The sequence below is a fragment of the Molossus molossus genome, unplaced genomic scaffold (genome assembly GCF_014108415.1).
Source record: "Molossus molossus isolate mMolMol1 unplaced genomic scaffold, mMolMol1.p scaffold_m16_p_7, whole genome shotgun sequence".
In the NCBI taxonomy this organism is placed as follows: Eukaryota; Metazoa; Chordata; class Mammalia; order Chiroptera; family Molossidae; genus Molossus; species Molossus molossus.
Window position 1 is genome coordinate 1230541 of NW_023425401.1, and position 19141 is coordinate 1249681.

Consider the following 19141-nt stretch of genomic DNA (forward strand, 5'->3'; position numbering starts at 1 on the left):
CTGTCTGATCACAACTGAGGAGTTTCCATATGTTCAGTTTATCTGCTGTGATGTTTATACTTGGAGCTGAGGAAATTCCAGAATGAAAACTAAGAGTCACGTTACATTTTTTTCACATCTCCTTTTTCATCTCTTTGGAGCTCGCCGCCGACAGGGCTGGATTCCGGGCCCGGGGAGCCGCCGGCAGCCGTCGGGACGCTGGTTCTGCGTGCGCTGCTCCTGTTGGCAGGTGGGCACCGCGGGGAGCCCCGCCCATGGGGAGCCCCGCCCATGGGGAGCCCCGCCCACGGCCGCTCTGGAGCTGGCTCTCAGCGGGAGGGGGGCTCTCTGAGAGGAACATGCAGCTTTCTCACCCTGGCTTCCGAGGCCCCGAGGGCCCTGGCCCACCATCTCCTGCCTCATTCCCATCAGGGCGACTCCTGTCCAGCCCAGGGGAACAGCCCCTCCCGGCCCCCAGCTGGGACCTCGGTCTGTGTCTTTGCTCACGGGACCAGCTCCCCTGTCTCCCAGCCATGACTCCAGCTGCGCTCTGCCCGGAGCTGGGGCCTCCCCAGGAGGACAGCCCCCGTCCTGGGCTGGCAGTGGCTGGCCCGGCCCCTCTGCTGGAGTCTGTGTTCCTCGAAGGCAGCGTCGCTCCGACCCTCCGCGCGTCCAGCATCTGGCACAGAGGACGCACCCTGCCCACGTGTGCCCAGTGGCCCCCGCTGTCACCTCAAAGCCCGGGCATTTAGTGCTCACGTTTTGGGTTTTCCTGCTGCCCTCTGACCTCCCTGAGGGCAGGTGCCGAGCTTCCTGAATGGCTCAGGGACGCGTCCGCCTGGAGCTGGAGCTGGAGGGAAGTGCAGGGCTGTTTCCCAGGGGGCCAGGCGATCTAGCACTTTTTCTGATGGGAAACGTGCGGCCACAGAGCTGTCGGGCGGGGCGGAGGGGGGCTGTGAGGGGCGAGCGGTGGATGTGACCTGCGTGGTGTGCAGGATGGCCCCTCCCTGACCTGCGTGTCACCGTTCGGCCATCTCTACTCAGGGACTCCTCCCCTCAAGGGTGCAGAGCGGGAGCGACCGGGGGGACAGGGAGTCGGTCCTCTGCATGCGGCTCGGGCCAGGGAAGCACAACGGTCACGTCCATTTGGAGCCAGAGGCGCAGCTCCGTGTTCTGGACGTTCATGTTGATGACTTAAGAAATCTTGTGAAACTGTACCCCTTTGCAGCTCGCAGAGAGGACGCTGTGAGCGCAGCGTGTTGGGTAGAAAATGGCTCACTAACGACTCTGTGTTTCCTCCGGCAGAAGACCCATCCTGGGCCGAGGAGGTTCTGTGTGCCGCCCTGAGCCGCGGGCCCGGGCGGGTAAGGCGGCTGGTGGCGTCCGCTCTGCAGGGGGTCACTGTGCTGCACAGCCTCTACCAGGTGGGTGTCTGCGTGTGCAGGGCCGTGCTGACCTTGCTGACGGTGTTGTGCCCAGTGAGGCCCTCCCGCCTCAGGTGCTCCCACAGGTGCTCTGGGGAGACTAGCACGGACTCCAGAGGGCTGGCTGCTCACTTTCAGGAATGTTGCAAGGTGGTTGTTAAAGACATTATGAAAATCAAATTGCGGGACATGTGATCAAATAGTGTAGAAGGGTCGTCAGTGCTCAGGACCCACCCTGTTTGTCTCGGGGTGTCCCCCCCCGAGAGGGCTCAGTGTGCGTCTGACGGGAGGTCCCGCACCGTGCTGGGTGCGCGTCCTCCGTCCCGTGCTCAGGGACAGCCTGCTGCAGTGTGAACTGGGCGCGGTGGCAGCATTTACACTGTGGGAACTGGCAGCTTCTACACATAAGATACGTTCCCCAGAGAGCCAGCTGTCGAGCATGTCCCAGCCCGTCGGGGTCCGGCTCACTGAGCCTGAGGGCAAGTACTCGAGCTCACGGAGGAGCGGAGCGGGGTGGCCGTCTCCTCCGCGTGACTTCGACAAGTGCCCCGTGACGCCCCGGCCGGGCCTCTGACTGGAGCTGGATCTGAGAAGTGATGCTTGTCTGGGGCTGGGCGCCCCCCTGGGTTAAAGAGCATGGGGCCCACGCTGCCTGACCTCCGGGGTGCACGGACCGTGGACACGTCTGTCTGGTGACGCAGTGATTCCTGCCGTCCTCCCAGGGCCGGTCCTGAGGCGGGGCACGGCATCATCATGTGTCCAGTGGGCGCTGGGTTTGCACAGGAAGCGGAGAGGAGGGGTTGCAGAGGGGGACCCAGGCGGGCACACGGCACCCCCACCACGTGGTGCGGGCAGACCGCCACGCCGCTGAACCCTGAGCAGGGAGTGAGGGCGCAGACCCTCAGCCGGGCCAGGCTTTGTGGTCCGTGCGCACACAGGAAGCCCGGGGCTGTGGAGAGAGTCGCCCTGCAGCCTGGCGCTTTGTCACAAGTACGCTGACTGATCTGGGCCATTGGAGACTGCTCGCCAGGTAGTGAGTGTGGAAACATAAAAACCCCGCAGACATTTGGGGGCCGAGGGGAGCTGCAGCGTTGACAGGCCAGAGCCTCCAGCTGGCCGACAGCGGCCCTGGGGGCTGTGCTAGTGGTTCTGATGGTGACACGATGGCCCACGACTCTGGCCGGTATCAGTCAGCAGCGGAGGCTCGTCTCAGCACACGAAGCTCCGCGGTGGTCTTGGTTCAGCTCGGAGGGCGAGGCCCCCCAGGCCGGGAGGGAGGTGCCCCGGGCTCCCTCCCAGCAGCGGGCACAATGTTCACATGTGAACATTCCCGCACGGTCTCCTCAGCGTCCAGGTGGAGTCCGTGGGGGGAAGGGGGGAGTCTCAGCTGACGGCCAATCACTGAGGGGAAGCTGGGTGTCAGCCCTCACCCTCCTGCACTCCGCCCACTCGGTGGGGAGTCACGGGGAGCAGCTGCCTGAGGACAGAAATTCCTGTTCACGAGCGGCAGCCGCCCAGCGAGTCCCGCACTTCTGGGGTGCGCTGGACTGGAGCACATGGCTGGAAGTCCAGGCTCAGTGGGGGCTTCCTGCCGCCTCCCGGTCTGCACGGCGCCCACGGGACAGCGCTGTTCCTGCCGAGCCCCGGTGCTTCCTGCCGCCTCCCGGTCTGCACGGCGCCCATGGGGCAGCGCTGTCCCTGCCGAGCCCCGGTGCTCCCTGCCGCCTCCCGGTCTGCACGGCGCCCACGGGACAGCGCTGTTCCTGCCGAGCCCCGGTGCTCCCTGCCGCCTCCCGGTCTGCACGGCGCCCACGGGACAGCGCTGTCCCTGCCGAGCCCCGGTGCTTCCTGTCGCCTCCCGGTCTGCACAGGGCCCACGGGGCAGCGCTGTCCCTGCCGAGCCCCGGTGCTTCCTGTCGCCTCCCGGTCTGCACAGGGCCCACGGGACAGCGCTGTTCCTGCCGAGCCCACGGTGCTTCCTGCCGCCTCCCGGTCTGCACGGCGCCCACGGGCCAGCGCTGTCCCTGTCGAGCCCACGGTGCTCTCAGTGACCAGCTCAGGACCGTCCCAGAGGCGGCGTCTGCCATGCAGCCTTCCCGCGGGCTGCTGTCCCCCGTCCCCCGTCCCCCGTGCTATGGGGCGGGCTGCACTGTCCTTTGCCAGTGATACATGTCGACACGAAGTTAAACGTAGGGTGAGACCCAGAGAGGAGCGTAGGAGACGCAGAGGTGCGGTCTCACTCGCGTTAGTGCCCGTGAGCAGAGGCTCCTCCTCCCCGTGAGGGGTGCTCTGCGCACAGCTCAGGGCTCCGCGGTCCCCCAGCCCGTCCTCCCTTCGCCTCGCTGGTTCTCTAGTCCCGGGGAACACGCAGGAAACGTTCGGTGCTGGTGGCACGCGGTGCGGCGCTGCCGACCTGAGCGTGGACCCGAGCGCCTCCCACTGTTGTGTTCCAGGAGCTGCAGGAGCCCTGGTTCTGGCCCGGCCCGCAGACTTGTGCCCGTCTCAGCAGGAAACTTGCCAGCGCCTTGGAGCACTTGCGGAGCCGCCTGGCGAGCGCCAGGGCCCGGGAGGGTGCGTGTCCGCCCGCCTGGGCCCCGCGGCGCCTGCGCAGGTACGTCCGCCGTGCAGGCCGCCCGCCTGGGCCCCGCGGCGCCTGCGCAGGTACGTCCGCTGTGCAGGCCGCCCGCCTGGGCCCCGCGGCGCCTGCGCGGGTACGTCCACCGTGCAGGCTGCCCGCCTGGGCCCCGCGGCGCCTGCGCGGGTACGTCCGCTGTGCAGGCCGCGCAGCCTTCCCCCTGCAGGGCTGTCCAGCTCTTTCCAGAGACGAATTGCAGACGAGTGACGTGTGCACATGCATGTGAACACGCGCTTTCTGGGCAGCAGCAGGGTTTGCGTTGTAAGTCCCGGGGCAGGGAGCACGGCAGTTCTGGGGGGACCCAGGTCTCAGGCGGAAGGCCGCCCTCCGACGCCCCACTGCTTTGTGTTCTCAAAGGACAAAGCACCAGAGGGGAGATGGGCTCTGGGTGTTCGACCGGAGAGCGGCGTTCCTCCGGCTTGGTGTCCTGCGTCCCGAGACGTCCATGTTCCGTCTGTCCCTTCACATTTTAATCCTCGCTGGAGGACACTGATGGACTTGAGAGAGAGGAAGAGAGTGGGGGACAGAGAAGCAGCCGTCAGTTGCCTCCTGTGCGCCCTGCCCGGGAATCAAACCTGCCACCTTCTGGTGTGCGGGGTGACGCTCAACCAGCCGCGCCCTCGGCCGGGCAGCGATGCGTCCTTGGTGCCGACTCACCACGTGGGCAGCAGCCACACTGGCGCGGTGGTGTGAGTGGGTGTGCGCACCGAGCCCGCAGGCCGGGGGCGTCGGGGGACTTCGTGGGACACCTCGCCGCCCCCTGGGCCCCGGGCCGCGTGCTCACCGCTCCCGCCATTCGTCTCGTGTAAATCACCTCTGATTTTCTGCCGTTTTAGGTTGACCCAAAACCTTGAAAAGATTTTGCTTCCTGGGAACTCGGTCGTGGCGTTTCTCGGCAATTTCTCAGTGACTGCGGGTAAGGACGCGCTTCCTCCGCGTGCGGGAGGAGAGAGGAAATGGCTTCTCACACAGAGGTGTCATCAGACGAGCGTGCACGCTGCCGGGACCTGTACGTGCAGAGCTGGTCCGAGGGGTGGGTCCAGGGGACAGGCCCTAAGATCTGGCCGCCAGGCCGGGAGGAGGAGCAGAACCTCCTGCGGCCTGGGTTTGGCCCTGGCCGGGCCGCCCTGGTGCCTGCAGGCCTGTCCTCAGTCTGGCCTCTCGCCCGGCGGCTCCCGCGCCGCAGAGCAGATGAGGCAGGAGGAGTGAGCACTGGTCCCTGCTCCGGGAAGTCCCCCCCAGAGGGACTGGGGCCTGCAGCCTCGGAGCGAGCGGGTGCACAAGGCGTCCCGGGGTCTGCGCGTCCCGGGGCGCACCGGGAGCCCCTCCAGACCAGTGTGGGGTGGTCAGTGTTTGCTGTGGGCTGCGGCCGGCGGAAGGGTCCTCACCAGGTGTCAGTGTGGACCTGTGTTCGACAGGAAGAGCCCAGGCGCTCGGTTCATCCTTTTTCCCGTGTTTCCAGACGTGAAGGTGAAAGACCTGATGAGGAACGTCACCGAGCTGACCGGGGAGCTCCGGTCCGTCCACATCTCGGAGGGAACCATCCACAGTCTTCTGGAAGCAGACATTTCCCACTCACAGGTATAGCGGCTCCCGTGGACCCTGGGGTTGCCGGCTGAGTCCTTGTCCCCGCCCCTCACCCCACCCCTCCCAGGGCCGGGTGGCTGCTGGGACTGGTGTCACTGGGAGGCAGAGAGGAACCGAAGGGTGTCCTTGTCTGGTGCCAAGATCCCGGGTCCTCAGTGTCACAATATTCCCTTCACGCGGGTGAGGAAGGATACAATTAGCAACGAAACTTATTCCAGGGATTCTCAACACCACAGCACCCCAGAACATCGAAAAAGCTCTAGGGCCCTGGCCGGTTTGGCTCAGCGGTTAGAGCGTCGGCCTGCGGTCTGGAGAGACCCGGGTTCGGTTCCGCTAAGAGCACGTACTTCGGCTGCAGTTTGTCCCCGGCCCTGGTTGGATCGTGCGGGTGGCAGCCACTCGATGTGTCCCTTTCACGTCGATGTTTCTCTCTTGCGCTCCCCCTCCCGCTCTATATGAACAAAATATCAAAAATGTCCTTGGGTGAGGATAAAAAAATAATTGAAAAGCTCTAGGCATGAGCACGGTCTCCCGCAGGTGAGGAAGAGCCCCCCTGCTGTGCGGGGTCACGGTGACAGCGAGGAGCAGTGTCAGGCTGGGCCCCTGCAGGCCGCTGAGACACAGGGTTGAGGTTGAAATGGGGTGCAGGGCGGGTTGTCAGCTGTGTTCTCGCTGCCTCCCAGCCCTTGTGGGCGGTGGAGGGTTCACTTGCCTTCAGAGCAGGCACCACGGAGTCGTTCTCAAGTGAACGTTTCCGTCGGCAGTCGGGGGCCCAGTAGACACGGGGCCTCACGTGGACTCGGGCTCAGTGGGTAACGCCCGGCACGGCGGGTGCCTCAGCCGGGGAGAATCAGTCGGCGTGAGAAAGAAGGCGATGGAGCAAGGGACCCGGGAGCCAGTTGCAGCACCCCCGAGTGCCTGAGGTCGCCGCAGAGGGTCTGTCGTGGGGGACAGGTCCTGGAAGGTGCCTGGGTGGCGGAGGGGGTGGTGGGGGAGTGCCAGTCTCTCGAAAAGGTGGATGTGATGGGTTTGGGGTCTCAGGCAGCGGATCCGTGACAGTTGTCAGTGGCTAAGTGCGGAGACAGGTCAGCCAGCCGTCTTCCCGTCCCTCCCCATTCAGTCTGCTAACCTCAGGGCCCTGGGTCTGCGAGGCCGCCTGGCTGAGCAAGCAGCCACCAGGTGTCACCGGCGCTCTGCCGCGGACTGTGCTCCAGGGGCAGGGAGGAAGCTGTGTGCAGTGTCCCGGCACCGTGTTTGCTCCTCTGCCTCCCGACCGTGGGCGCCCTCGTGGTCCCCGGACAGTTGGACAGTGAGGTCAGGGCAGGGGCACTAGGAAAGCCGGCGTTCACGCCATTCAAATAGGCACCGGACCCGGAAACACACTCCTGCTGAGAACGCAGACACCTTCCCCTTCGTTTTCAGAGGGAGACTGTGACCCCATGCAGGCATCTGGTCTGAGGGTGTGTGGCGTGTGCTTGCGTGTGCGTATGTGCGTGTGTGCGTGCGGCTGGCCTGCTGCCTGCCCTGCATCCCGGCTCCTCGCCATGTGTCCGAGCCGAACGTGGACAGCTGGGACGAGCACGACAACGTGGACTGTGTCCTGACATTGGCCACATCAGCCCACGCAGCACCTGCACGGGAAGGTCCTGCTACCTTAGAAAAGATGCAACACGGTGTTTCCAGAACAAAGTGGAGTGTGACCTGCCTCCTCGTCCCACCCGATTCCACCTGCCTCAGGCGCCGGTCAGACCGGGAGCCGGGCATCGTGGGATTCAAAGTGGTGACGAGTAGAGGGAGGGGCAGGTGTGCTGCTCTGGGGTGCGGTGACCGGGGCTCCTTCTCGCCCTGGGTCGTAAGAGGGGCACACAACTTTCAGACATGTATTTGCAGGGGACTGCCTTCTGAGGCTGTGGTGAACATGACCCTAGTGGGGACTGTTGGCATGTGCAGGAGGCTGGGTGACCCAAGCCGCACAGGGAGTCACAGGGACACACAGGGACACACGGGGACATGCAGGGAGACCCAGGAACACGCAGGGAGACCCAGGGACACGCAGGGAGACCCAGGGACACAGGGGCTCACAGGGAGACCCAGGTACATGTAGGGAGACCCAGGGACTCACAGGGAGACCCAGGGACACACAGGAAGACCCAGGGACACATGGGGACACACAGGGAGACCCAGGGACACACGGAGACCCAGGGACACACAGGGAGACCCAGGGACACACAGGAAGACCCAGGGACACATGGGGACACACAGGGAGACCCAGGGACACACGGAGACCCAGGGACACACAGGGAGACCCAGGGACACGGGGATACACAGGGAGACCCAGGAACATGCAGGGAGACCCAGGGACACACAGGAAGACCCAGGGACACATGGGGACACACAGGGAGACCCAGGGACACACGGAGACCCAGGGACACACAGGGAGACCCAGGGACACGGGGATACACAGGGAGACCCAGGTACATGTAGGGAGACCCAGGGACCCAGAGACTCACAGGGAGACCCAGGGACACACGGGGACACACAGGGACACACGGGGACACACAGGGAGACCCAGGGACACGGGCTCACAGGGAGACCCAGGGACACACAGGGAGACCCAGGGACATGTAGGGAGACCCAGGGACACAGGGGCACAGGGATACAGGGGCTCACAGGGACTCTTGTGGCGTTTTCTGGCCGGTGCCCCTGGGAAGCCAGGAGCTGTGCCCATCGAGTTGTGGGCCTGAGGAATTTCATCCACAAGGAACACTTTGTATTTCATGGAAGTGATCAGGGCGAAGGTGGCTGCACCCCACCCAACCTCCCCTTCGACCCCCCCCCCCCAAGAGCGTGTTTGAGAGCAGGGGCTTTGGGACCTTCCTCAAGGTGTGTCTGAACCCCACAGGCCCCTGAGGGAAGGTGCTTCCCGGTTAGTGGGGTCTGGACGTGCCTAGCATCTCTCTCAAAGTCCCAAACGCCCTTCGGCATGTCCTACCATTTGTGAGGGTTCCATCAGGGCGGGCACGCCCGGCCCTCGGGCCGTATGAGGCCCATGAAATCAATACCCGCTAACCTCACGCCTCGCCAAATTAGCCTGACCAAGTAGAGCAGGCTCGTGTTTCAGTTGACACTTTGTGTGGCCCGAGAATGATGTGGTCAATATCCAGAGGGCCCGGGGCAGCACGCAGGTCCCAGCGGAGTGACCCGGCCGGGCTGCAGCACCGAGCTGTTTGCTGAAACACCCAGTCGATTCCCGAGAGGTTCCTTCAGATGAGCTGACATTTAAACAGTGGCCGAGTGAAGCAGGTCACTGTCCCTCGTGGGTGGGCTGCGTCCAGTCCGTGGGAGGCTCAGAGCAAAGCCCGAGGAGCCCAGAGGAGGAGGGAGGTCTGCCCCGAAGGCCTTGGCCCTGGGTCTCCTCATTGGTCTGCAGACGGGACTTCCAGCCCCACGCTGAGCCCGTCCCTTGAAGACTCTGCGTGCGCACAGGCATCCACGCTATTTCCTGGAGACCCTGGCAAACATGCTTCTGTTTCAGTCACTCGGCATTTTCTCCTGGGATGGAGCGTCCGCCGAGCCCTGCCTGCCCTCGGGCGCGTTCTCAAGGGTCTCGCGGGCCGGACGCTTTGAGCAGTTACACGGTCAGCCTAGGGACACGGACAGCAGTTCATGTTTTAGAACTTGTTGTCCCGTGACGGTCTGCCCTATCCGGAGGGCGTCTCGAAAGCCGCGTCCACAGGGAGACGCGCAGCCCCCGAGGGCGTGGATGCTAACGGGCTGGACGGCGGCACAGGTCGTCCCGGCCGCGCTCACCACGTCTCCTTTTCAAAACCGCGACAAGCTCGGAAACGTGGTGCTCAGTTCGGAAGGGAGGAGACGCAGTTTCACACGAGGGGGTGGGAAGGGCGAGCAGACAGGCTGAGGCCGCGGCCGCCGATGTGAGCCCCTCCCCCTCCCCCGTGGCAGGTCCTGGTCCTGGTCCCGAGCCCCAGGAAGGCGGACGCCTCCGTCATCCTCGATGATTGGAGGGAGCGGGGGCTGGGGGCGGGGGTCCCCGAGCCCTCAGGCTCTGGGAGGACGGCTCTCGGCTCCTCCCAGGGTCTGGGCCTCGAGATGGGCATGCCGCTGACCTCGTGCTTTGGAGCAGGTCCTGTCCAGCGCCCTGGTGGCGGCCCTGTCCGAGAGCTGTGGCCGGGACGTTCTCGGGCTCCTGCTGGCCTTTCCCGAGGGCAGAGAGGCTCAGTCGGCCACGGAGGAGCTGTGCCGCCTGCCCGGGGCCGCGGTGTACACTCTGCTCCTGTCGATGACTCGGAACCTGGACCTGCACAGCCTCGTCTACACGGTGAGGGTGGCAGCTGGGCGGCCTGTGCGGTGTCTGTAGGGGCCCCCCGTGGGCAGGGAGGTGAGCGGACTGCACCCCAGACAGCGGTGGCCTTGGCCCAGGGCTCGGAACCAAGGGGGTCCAGTGGACCTCACGAGGTCCTGGGAGTGAGGCCCAGGGCTCGGAACCAAGGGGGATCCAGTGGACCTCACGAGGTCCTGGGAGTGAGGCCCAGGGCTCGGAACCAAGGGGGTCCAGTGGACCTCACGAGGTCCTGGGAGTGAGGCCCAGGGCTCGGAACCAAGGGGGATCCAGTGGACCTCACGAGGTCCTGGGAGTGAGGCCCAGGGCTCAGAACCAAGGGGGGCCCAGTGGGCCTCACGAGGTCCTGGGAGTGAGGCCCAGGGCTCGGAACCAGGGGGGGTCCAGTGGGCCTCACGAGGTCCTGGGAATGAGGCCAAGGGGCTTGGAACCAGGGGGGGTCCAGTGGATCTCACGAGGTCCTGGGAGTGAGGCCCAGGGCTCGGAACCAGGGGGGGTCCAGTGGGCCTCACGAGGTCCTGGGAGTGAGGCCCAGGGCACGGACGACGCAGGTGGCGGTTGGCGAGCTCAGTGCAGAAGGTGCAGCAGTGGAAACGTCCCCAAGGGCTGCCCCCTGAGGACCAGCTTCCAGTGTGTATGGGGTCTGCCAGCCCCCCAGCTGCCCTCGGGGCCAGGACCTGACGCCCCTTCTGGGAGGTGTCCAGGTGGAGGACAGCACACCGTCCAGCCGCCCTCCGGGACAGACGTCCGCCAGGTCCCGGCTCAGCTCTGCTCGCTCCCGAGACCACGCGCTGTACTGCGCCGACGAGTCCCCGAGGCTCTCGCAGAGCTGGGCGCTGTCAGCTCCCGTGCCCGTCCGTGTCGGCGGGGACAGTTCCTGCCATCCTGCGGCAACGGGCTGCCGGCCACTTCTCAAGAGCGGCTGCAACTAGAAAGGCGAGCGGCCAGCGGGACCAAAGTGTCGCCGTCGTGTCTCTCCTCCGGGACCCCGCTGTGTGGTCCTGCGGACGGAGCAGGTCTTCCAGCCGAGCACGTCTGTGGAGGGGGCCTGTGACCTCGGGGCGCGGGGCGGCAGCACAGGCAGCCCAGGACTCCAATGAGCAAGGAGAGCCATGGTGCAGGGCGTGCTGAGTCTGAGCCCTTGGAAACGCAGCGTGCGTGGAGCTGGAGGGGCAGGGGCTGCGAGTCCGCTGTCCTGCGGGGAGAGCAGTTTCCTCCCCGAGCGTCCACCAGCAGCACGTGGTGACCCCCTGAGACTGCCCACCCTTCTGCCCCTGTAGCTGCACAGACCGCCCGCAGGGCAGACCCCTGCCCCGAGGGCTCCGTTCCAGGGAGATTCAGGTCCAGGTAAAGGCAGAGTCAGCGCTGACCCGTGCACAGGGGTGTGTGTGTGCAAGGGCCCTGATGCCCCGAGCTCACACTCGGCCCCGGCTCTTGCTCACTGCGAGGCTGCCGGCCTGTTTCCTCCCCACAAGGTGAGCTCCACTCACAGCCCACAGAGGAGGGCCCTGGTGCCCGTCAGGACCAGGCGCGTGAAAATTGTTCCACATGCACAGTTTTACTTGGTCCCCTTCTTCCATCTCCTCCTCGGCACTGGGAGAGGAAACAGCATCCTGGGGCGACTGGAATGTTAGCAACAGACGCCCGTGTTCCTGGCTTGCGTTTGTTCCCATTTGCCGGTGCTCGAGCCAAGCCGTGTGGGTTCTGACGGGAGCAAACACCCGTCCTCGCTGCCCAGGTGACGCACGGAGAGGAAAATGTGCTTATTTGGTGTCGTGTGTTTCCTTCGAGGCTCTGATGCCGGCGGAAGCCAACCGTGTGCTCAGCCCCCTGCTGGACGTGGTCTCCAGGCTTAGCCGCCTGCTCCCCAGAGCCAGCCGTGTCCTGGAAGACCTTCCCGAGTTTCTGGACGCGCTGCGGGTCACAGCCTGGCTGGATGTGCCCGACGTGGAGCAGGTGCGGTCTGCGCCGGGCCGGGGAGTGTCGTGTGCGGGGCCTGCCTTTCGTCCGTGTTTCTCTTCCAACGTCTGACATTTGCCTTTTGAACTTAATTCAGAGAGTAGGTTGCTTTCAGTAACCTTAAAACATTTGCTTACATATAAATAATTGGCTTACAAATTACAGATAATTTCTGCAAATACAAACACAAACTCGAGTGAGGTCAGTGGCATGATATTTGTCTTTGCTGGAACTCTCTTCAGCTGGGATGGAGCTGATGGGGAGGGGCTGGGTGGGGGAGGCAGATGTAGGGTGCTGGATGTGGCAGATTGCAGGGTCCTCAGAGCTACCCATCAACTGAGGGACAATTCTGGGAGATGTCAATTGTCTGGGCAGTTTGGCAGCAGAGACCATACTGAGAGTGTTAATTAGTCTGAGTTAGTGATATTTTGTGGATTCATAGTTCTTCAGTGGACAAGGGTTGGCTGGTTTGTGTGTGGCGTTTTCTCCTCGCTGTGGTGGCATGCAGGGTCTTCCCAGGACAGAGCAGGACAGATGCACACCTCTGACTGGTCCAACACCCGTTGTCAGTGCAGGAGAAGGGGCCGTGCTCCCAGAGTCTGTGAGGGCGTCGCTCCAAGTTGCCGTTTCACTGAAATGTGATTTTCACACGTCCCAGGCTCCACACGAGAACTGGACCAGAAGTTCAGCCTTTGTTTCTTTCGGGTCTATGATGAAGATGGTTCGCGAAGAGCAAGACTCTTCTGAGCAGCTCCAAAGTGTTTCTGAACTTGCCCAGAATTAACGAGCTCTTGGGGGATGACAGAGAAAAGCTCAACATTCCTGAAGACTCCAGTAAGAAAACCTCACGCACGTTTGTTTAGATCAGCGGTTCTCAACCTGTGGGTCGCGACCCCTTCACGGGGGTCGCCTAAGACCATCAGAAAACACGTATTTCCAGTGGTCTTAGGAACCGACACACGGCTCCTCTGTCCATCTCCAGGCGGGTCCGCCCACATGCAGACACGCCCACAGACAACACGAGGGCCTGTATCAAAGGGTCAGCATTAGGAAGGGTGAGAACCACTGGTCTAGATCGATTTGCAGACTGATTGTTAGCTTTGCTTTGTGTGGGATACTTTGTGTAGAAGGTGGGTGAGGACGTTCTACTCCATCCTCTAATTTTTCCTTCCTTTTTATAGGAATTTAAAAAATTTTTAGTTACAGCTAACATTCAATAATACATTAGTTTCGGGTGTACAGGTCAGACATTTATGTAATGTACAAAGTGATACTTCCCCACAAGCCTAGTGTCCACCTGGCACCATAGATACAAAAATTCTCAATAAAATATTAACAAACTGAACTCGACAACATGTTAAAAGAAAACACATCATGATCCAGTGTGATTTGTTCCTTGAATGCAAGGGTGGTTTAATATCTGCAAATCACCATGTAAACAGAATGAACCACACATCATCCAGTCCTATCAACAGATGCAGAAAAAGCATTTGACAAAACCCAGAACCCACTCATGACAAACACTCTCAGCAAGGTGTTTTTTCTTTTTTGTGTAGCTGCCCAACACCAGAGGGGCAGCTGTATACATGTGTGATCACGTCTCTTCTGAAATCAAAATCCCGCTGTCTGTACGAGGCTTATAATTTCAAATGTTTGTTGTTAAAACACCAGTCAGAGTGGCACTGCAGTTCATGCTTTAAATATCATTATGTAGTCATGGTCTTAATTCACATTTTATGGGATTATTTCTACCAATTTTATAGTACTTTCTAAATAAAAAGAACTTGTTTTTCTTTTCAAATGGTGAGTTTGGAAGGTGAAATGAATACTGGGAATGATCACAACAGTTCTCTTCACACCTCGGGTGTTATGAATCAGAGCATCAGAGCTAAGATACGACTGCCCTTTGAAATGCTCTCTTCAGGGCACTAGAACTGGTGACACAGAAGCGTTTATCGCTCATAGGCCCTGTCACTTCTGGAGAGCTGGTCTTTACAGGGACAGGGGCTCCGCCTTCAGTGGGTACCTGTTGGTCGAGTCCAGTACACATCCCCTAGCACCACGGCATTGATGAAGGCCACCCAGGGAATGGGGGATTTGCGGGGAAACAAAGCACTTTCACATATCACAGTATGAAGTTCAACAGCCCTGAGCAGTGCAGCCAAGAACATCCAGTAGCAGTTGGTGAAGCTCATTTTATTTAAAAAGTCTAACCCTGGTCCCCAGACTGTACTGCTGGAGCGAAGGTGTTGACTGAAAGCCAGGGGCATTCCTTCCCCATTCCTCTCCCCATCACTCCGTGCTCCTTGTGACTCCTCGGTGTGAGCGCCACCCCCCAGGTTGTCGTAGTGAATGTGGCAGCTCAAAGTTTCTCATGAGACCAGTCACTGAACCCAGTCGAGGACAGTCACTCCCGAATCCCCTGCCTGAATTCAGACTGTGCCAATCACTCCCCGAAAGGCAGGCGCAGGGCTGTGCCTCTGAATGCCCCACTGACCCAGGCATCCTACTTCAGTGACACATTCTCTCTTTCTAAATTGCAACAGCTCCATTTTGCCTGAAGCTCTATGGGGAAATTCTGCAGTCTCCAAACGGCGCTTTGGTGTGGTCCTTCCTCAAACCAATATTACACGGAAAAACACTGCACATGCCAAACACCCCAGAGATCAACAAGGTCATTCACAAGGTAGATTGGGTGGACAGGATCTGATGGCCCATACCAGCAGTATAGCGGGAAGGCATCTTTAAAACATCGGACGTAATCATTACGTAGGTTGGGTTCCCTGAGGGTTTCTTAGGTCGCTTACAGTATGCTCTGGCCGGTTCTCCCTGCTCCTGTTGCTGTCAGTTGGATTTGCAGGCTCACTTTCTGAGAGGACAGAGGTGTCCCATGCAGTAGCTTGTCCAGTGAGGACAGTCAGACAGACAGGAGGACCTGGTCAGGGAGTCCAGAAACCCTCGGGCACAGATGCTGGTCTGTCTGCTGGTGCTTCTGGGACTGAGGAGGTCGGCCTGATGCGTGCTGCGGGCGCACCACGTGGGGCGAACTCAGGGGGAGGCACACTTCTCCAGGGGGAGTTTGACGTGCTGGTTCGATGCTTGTGTGCCCTTTCAGAGGCCACCAGCTCCCCAGACTGTTCACACGGGGTTTATTATCATTCGTATCCACGCTTTCTTTAGACACTGTCCTGTTGGATTTCCCCAGGGTCTTGTTTTCTAGGTGGATGGTGGCTTGGGGGCCTGCAGTCCCTGGAGGTCTCCATAGAGGATGTGGGGATCTCCTCCTGTGCAGAGCAACTCAGGAGAGGAGACCCCAGCTCTGCCAGTGGTCAGCTCCCAGGGGCAGCTGGTAGTAACCTAACCTTCAGCACAGGGTGTGGTCATGTGAGTGGGTAAGTTGTGTTTGGTCAGATTGGCCTTTGCAGAGGAGTCTCCATTTCCAGGTGTGGCGTCAGGTGGGCAGAGTCCCACGTTCCCAGCAGTGGGTGTCAGGTGGGCTGCGGCAACAGTAACCCCAGACCTCCTCTCTCACATGGGTCTTGCTCAGGGGCTTCTGCTTCAGCTCCTTCTGAATGTATTTGGTGACTTCTGTGTCCACCTTGAGAATGTCCTGTGTAGGCGTCTTGACCAGAAGCACTTCCACAGTGCCGTGACCATACTCTGGGTCTGTGGACATCGTGAGCCCCTCTACCGAGCTCTGAGGCTCGGGAGCCAGAGCCGGTGTCCAGTCCCTCAGGGCATTACACTCTTGAGGGCTGGGAGCAGCTCACACATTTCATAGAAAACTCAAACTTTAAAACTTGGCCGTGAGCTTCCTTTGTTTATATACATCATTGTAGCTAACGGCATTAACGTGTATTACTGTGTACATGGTGTAAGACACTGTGCTGTGCTCTGACGCGACAATGAGTGTGACGGTGTCTGCTTCTGTGTAAAAACATTGATGTGCTGTAGGGGTAGTTCATGTTAGGGAACTTTGTTTTCTGATTTCATTGAGGTGTTTTGCTTAATATTTAAGTATTAGTATTTTCAGTTGTTTTGAATATTTAAATTACTATTAACTAATAATATTTAGATGCAACCCAAGGCTTACAGGTAGGGGACCCCGAGGTGCACAGGAAGGGCACATGTTTGTGGGCAGGGGCCTGGTGAAAAGGTCTGGACAAGAGGTCTGAGGACACACCTTGGATACAGGGCAGGGAAGAGGTCACCTGGTCTCGGAGGTGTCGGTCACCTGCAGGTAGTGCTGCAGACCTTCACTCTGATGGCCAGTCCCCTGCTGGCCTTTCTCCTTTTAGCTCCACAGTGATGAGGATAAGTCTAGCTAACGCAGAGATGTAACCAAACGTTTTATTACGCTTTATTTTGTAGGCTAATTACACTTTCGTTTTTGTGGACAAGCTAAGGACTCTATCAGAGACATTGCTGAACTTATCCAGCAGTTTTCAGAGCAGTGGGCATGGCCGGGCACTCGAGCAGCTGCAGGTGAGCTGTGGCCCCCTCGCCCCCGAGGGCTGGGGCACGCACTGGGGCGTGGGTGAGAGGGTCTGCGGTCACCTCGAATGGTTCTCCTAGCTGACTGGTAATACTCACGTGAGGTGGCATATGTGTGAAAACTTGTTTGTTATTGCTGAAAGTATTACAGATATCGCCCTTTTCCCCCTATTGACCCCCTCCTCCTTGCTCCCACCCCTCCTGCTTTCCCCAAACTAATGTCTGTGTCCACTGGTTGTGCACATGTGCGTGTAAGCTTTGGTTTCTCTCTTCACACCCCTCTGACCCCTTGGGCTGCTTCTGAGGTGTGTCGGTCTGATATTCCATAAGTGAGATCATGGGGTACTTGTCTTTCCTGACTGGCTTATTTCGCTCAGCATAATACTTTTGTAAGTGATCAAGTATTTTGCCCACCATGCAAGATATTGATAATTTATCAATAGTTACCCAAGATTTACATTCCATATTAACTCAGTGCTTTCTTTGGGTGGTTTGTATACTTTCCAACTGTAGGTCTGTTAACATGATCAGCTATCATTTCCTAGTGTTCTGTACTGAAAACAAAGCACACCCCAAACAAGCGGGCTGCGGTTTAAGGTGACCCCACTCCTTCAGGATTCACAGTCGTTCGACCAGCTCGGTCCCCCGTGACACGGGGGCATCTGTGCAGCTCTGCCTTGTCCAGTGTCCGCTGGCTGAGCGAACAGGCCCGCGGTGTTATTCTTGTTTCGCTGATTTTTATACATCAGATGAGTAGATCGAGGCGAGTGGGAGCGCAGACTCAGAGGGAGCCCCCAGAGGAGACCGGAACGTCAGGGTTAAGAGGCCTTGGGGAAGCCTGCTAGTGTTGCTCAATGGTTAGAGAGTCAGCCTGGGACCAAAGAGTCACAGATTTGTTTCCCAGTCAAGGGCATGTACCTTGGTTGTAGGTTTGATCCCTGGCCTCATTTAGGGTTGTACAGGAGGCAGTTAATCAATGTGTCTCTCTCACATCAATGTTTCTCTCTCTCTCTCCCTCCATTCCTCCCATTCTATCTAAAAACAATCAATGGAAAAATATCCTTGAGTGAGGATTAAAAAAAAAGAGGGTTTGGGGAAATGCTAACTCTCCCTCAGTGTTCTGTAACATGACCCCCTGTATCCCTGGCAGGTGGAAAAGGCCGTGGGAAGGTCTCATTAGAAAATCTGTCCAAGTCAGTGTTCATTCACTGGTTTCAGTGTTCGTGCACAATTATAATTGTTACCCAAATTGTCATAACTGCTGCTTCTGTTTTCACATTAGAGTTTGAATCCCATGATCCTGTCACACTCTGTGATGTTTAGAACCTCTTTTAAGATGGCTCAATTCATGTGCCTTTTTTTTATAGAATAATGAAACTGCGAGTGAACCAGACAAGTATTCAGTAAGAAAAAAAGATGCCGTTATTTTTGTTAAACTGTATTATTTTTCTTTAGGAAGTCCTGAGAAACAAGTTCGTGAGACACTTTGTGGAAAGCAAGTTATACATCGACATAAAAAAACTGATCGACAAGCTGCAGACGTATGGTGAGTGTACGGCTTGAACCGAGTACACGGAGAAGCCGTTCCCACGCGGAAGGTCTGCTTTGCTGACTCAGGCTCCAGTAGTGCGGAAGTTAGTCAGAAAGGAAGGCTTCTCAGTGGTGAGTTATAAAGTAACTGTATAAAATAAATTAATATTTTGGAGTTGGTGGTCACCTGGAAGCAGTTAAAATAATTTGAAAACATGGAATTCATATAACAAATGATCAGTTGGCAGACTGTTACTCCATGTCTGCAGTGTGTGAGACCATGGATTCAGGTAGGTGTGCAGCCCGTCCTCTGCACACACTGGGACTCAGGTTCTGGGAGAGCATGTCCTGGTGCAGGGCCAGGTGAGTCCGTCTGGAACTGGGTCGGGATGCTCTCGGGAGCATCAGGCCCCATTGCTCTGTCTTGGTGTTTCCCTATCGACAGTGCTGTTCAGTCTGATAGGTTTGGGGCTGGGTGGGGCTCATTGTCACCAGCTGCTTAATGGGTGCTTTTGAGAGAATGACGTGGCCAGAAGCTGATGTCCACCTGCCCCTGGGTTGGACTCCCTTCATGTCAGCGGCCCTCTGTGACTATTTGCAGACCTACTGTTGCAGAGTGAGCGGCCTTCATGGCCCGGGCTTCAGAGAGGGCGCATGGTTTGGTCCCTTGAGTCTTGGTGGAATATTCGGTTTCATTGTGCTCTGGCGAGCGCCTCTTCCCTGCTACCCAGACTGGCCTCCGCCCTCGCTGTCCCTGCTCCAGTGCCCTCCAGGCACACGCGGTGTCAGTGTCACAGGAAGTGTGAGGAGTGGGCGTGTGCTCGCGGATGAGCAGGAGCGTTACATAGGCACCAAGGCTGACTCTGGAGTAGCTCCCTCCTGCGGGGGTTTAGCCGCCTATCTTCCGTGTTCTCTGGCCTCAGGGGGGAGCCTCGGCCACATGCTAAGCTGCACAGGTGCTGCCCGTGTCCTCTCTCTGGGCCACATCCTGGTCAACCTGTCCTCCTGTGTGCTGCTGGACCGGTCCAGGGCATGGAGTCTGTCACTGGCCTGGAGGCTGCGGCGCACCTGCTCATGCGGGAGAACAGTTTCCTGGCCAGTGAGTATCCAGTGACAAACCGTGCTTGGTGGGGCGCCAGTGTCACCTGTCCCTGACGTGGGGGCCCCGTGCCG

The 19141-nt window shown here is 59.3% G+C and overlaps 1 protein-coding gene across 1 annotated transcript in view; it reads left to right on the top strand.

Annotated features, from left to right (window-relative positions):
* ABCA13 (ATP binding cassette subfamily A member 13) overlaps positions 1-19141 on the top strand; it is a 153914-nt gene that overhangs the window by 41486 nt on the left and 93287 nt on the right. Inside the window, 14 exon segments of the mRNA XM_036247397.1 lie at positions 141-229; positions 1285-1403; positions 3857-4014; positions 4875-4954; positions 5501-5619; positions 9770-9964; positions 11777-11941; positions 12603-12685; positions 12687-12778; positions 14491-14630; positions 16316-16429; positions 17894-17984; positions 18892-18990; positions 18993-19067. Of these exon segments, the coding sequence (XP_036103290.1) occupies positions 141-229; positions 1285-1403; positions 3857-4014; positions 4875-4954; positions 5501-5619; positions 9770-9964; positions 11777-11941; positions 12603-12685; positions 12687-12778; positions 14491-14630; positions 16316-16429; positions 17894-17984; positions 18892-18990; positions 18993-19067 (1619 nt within the window).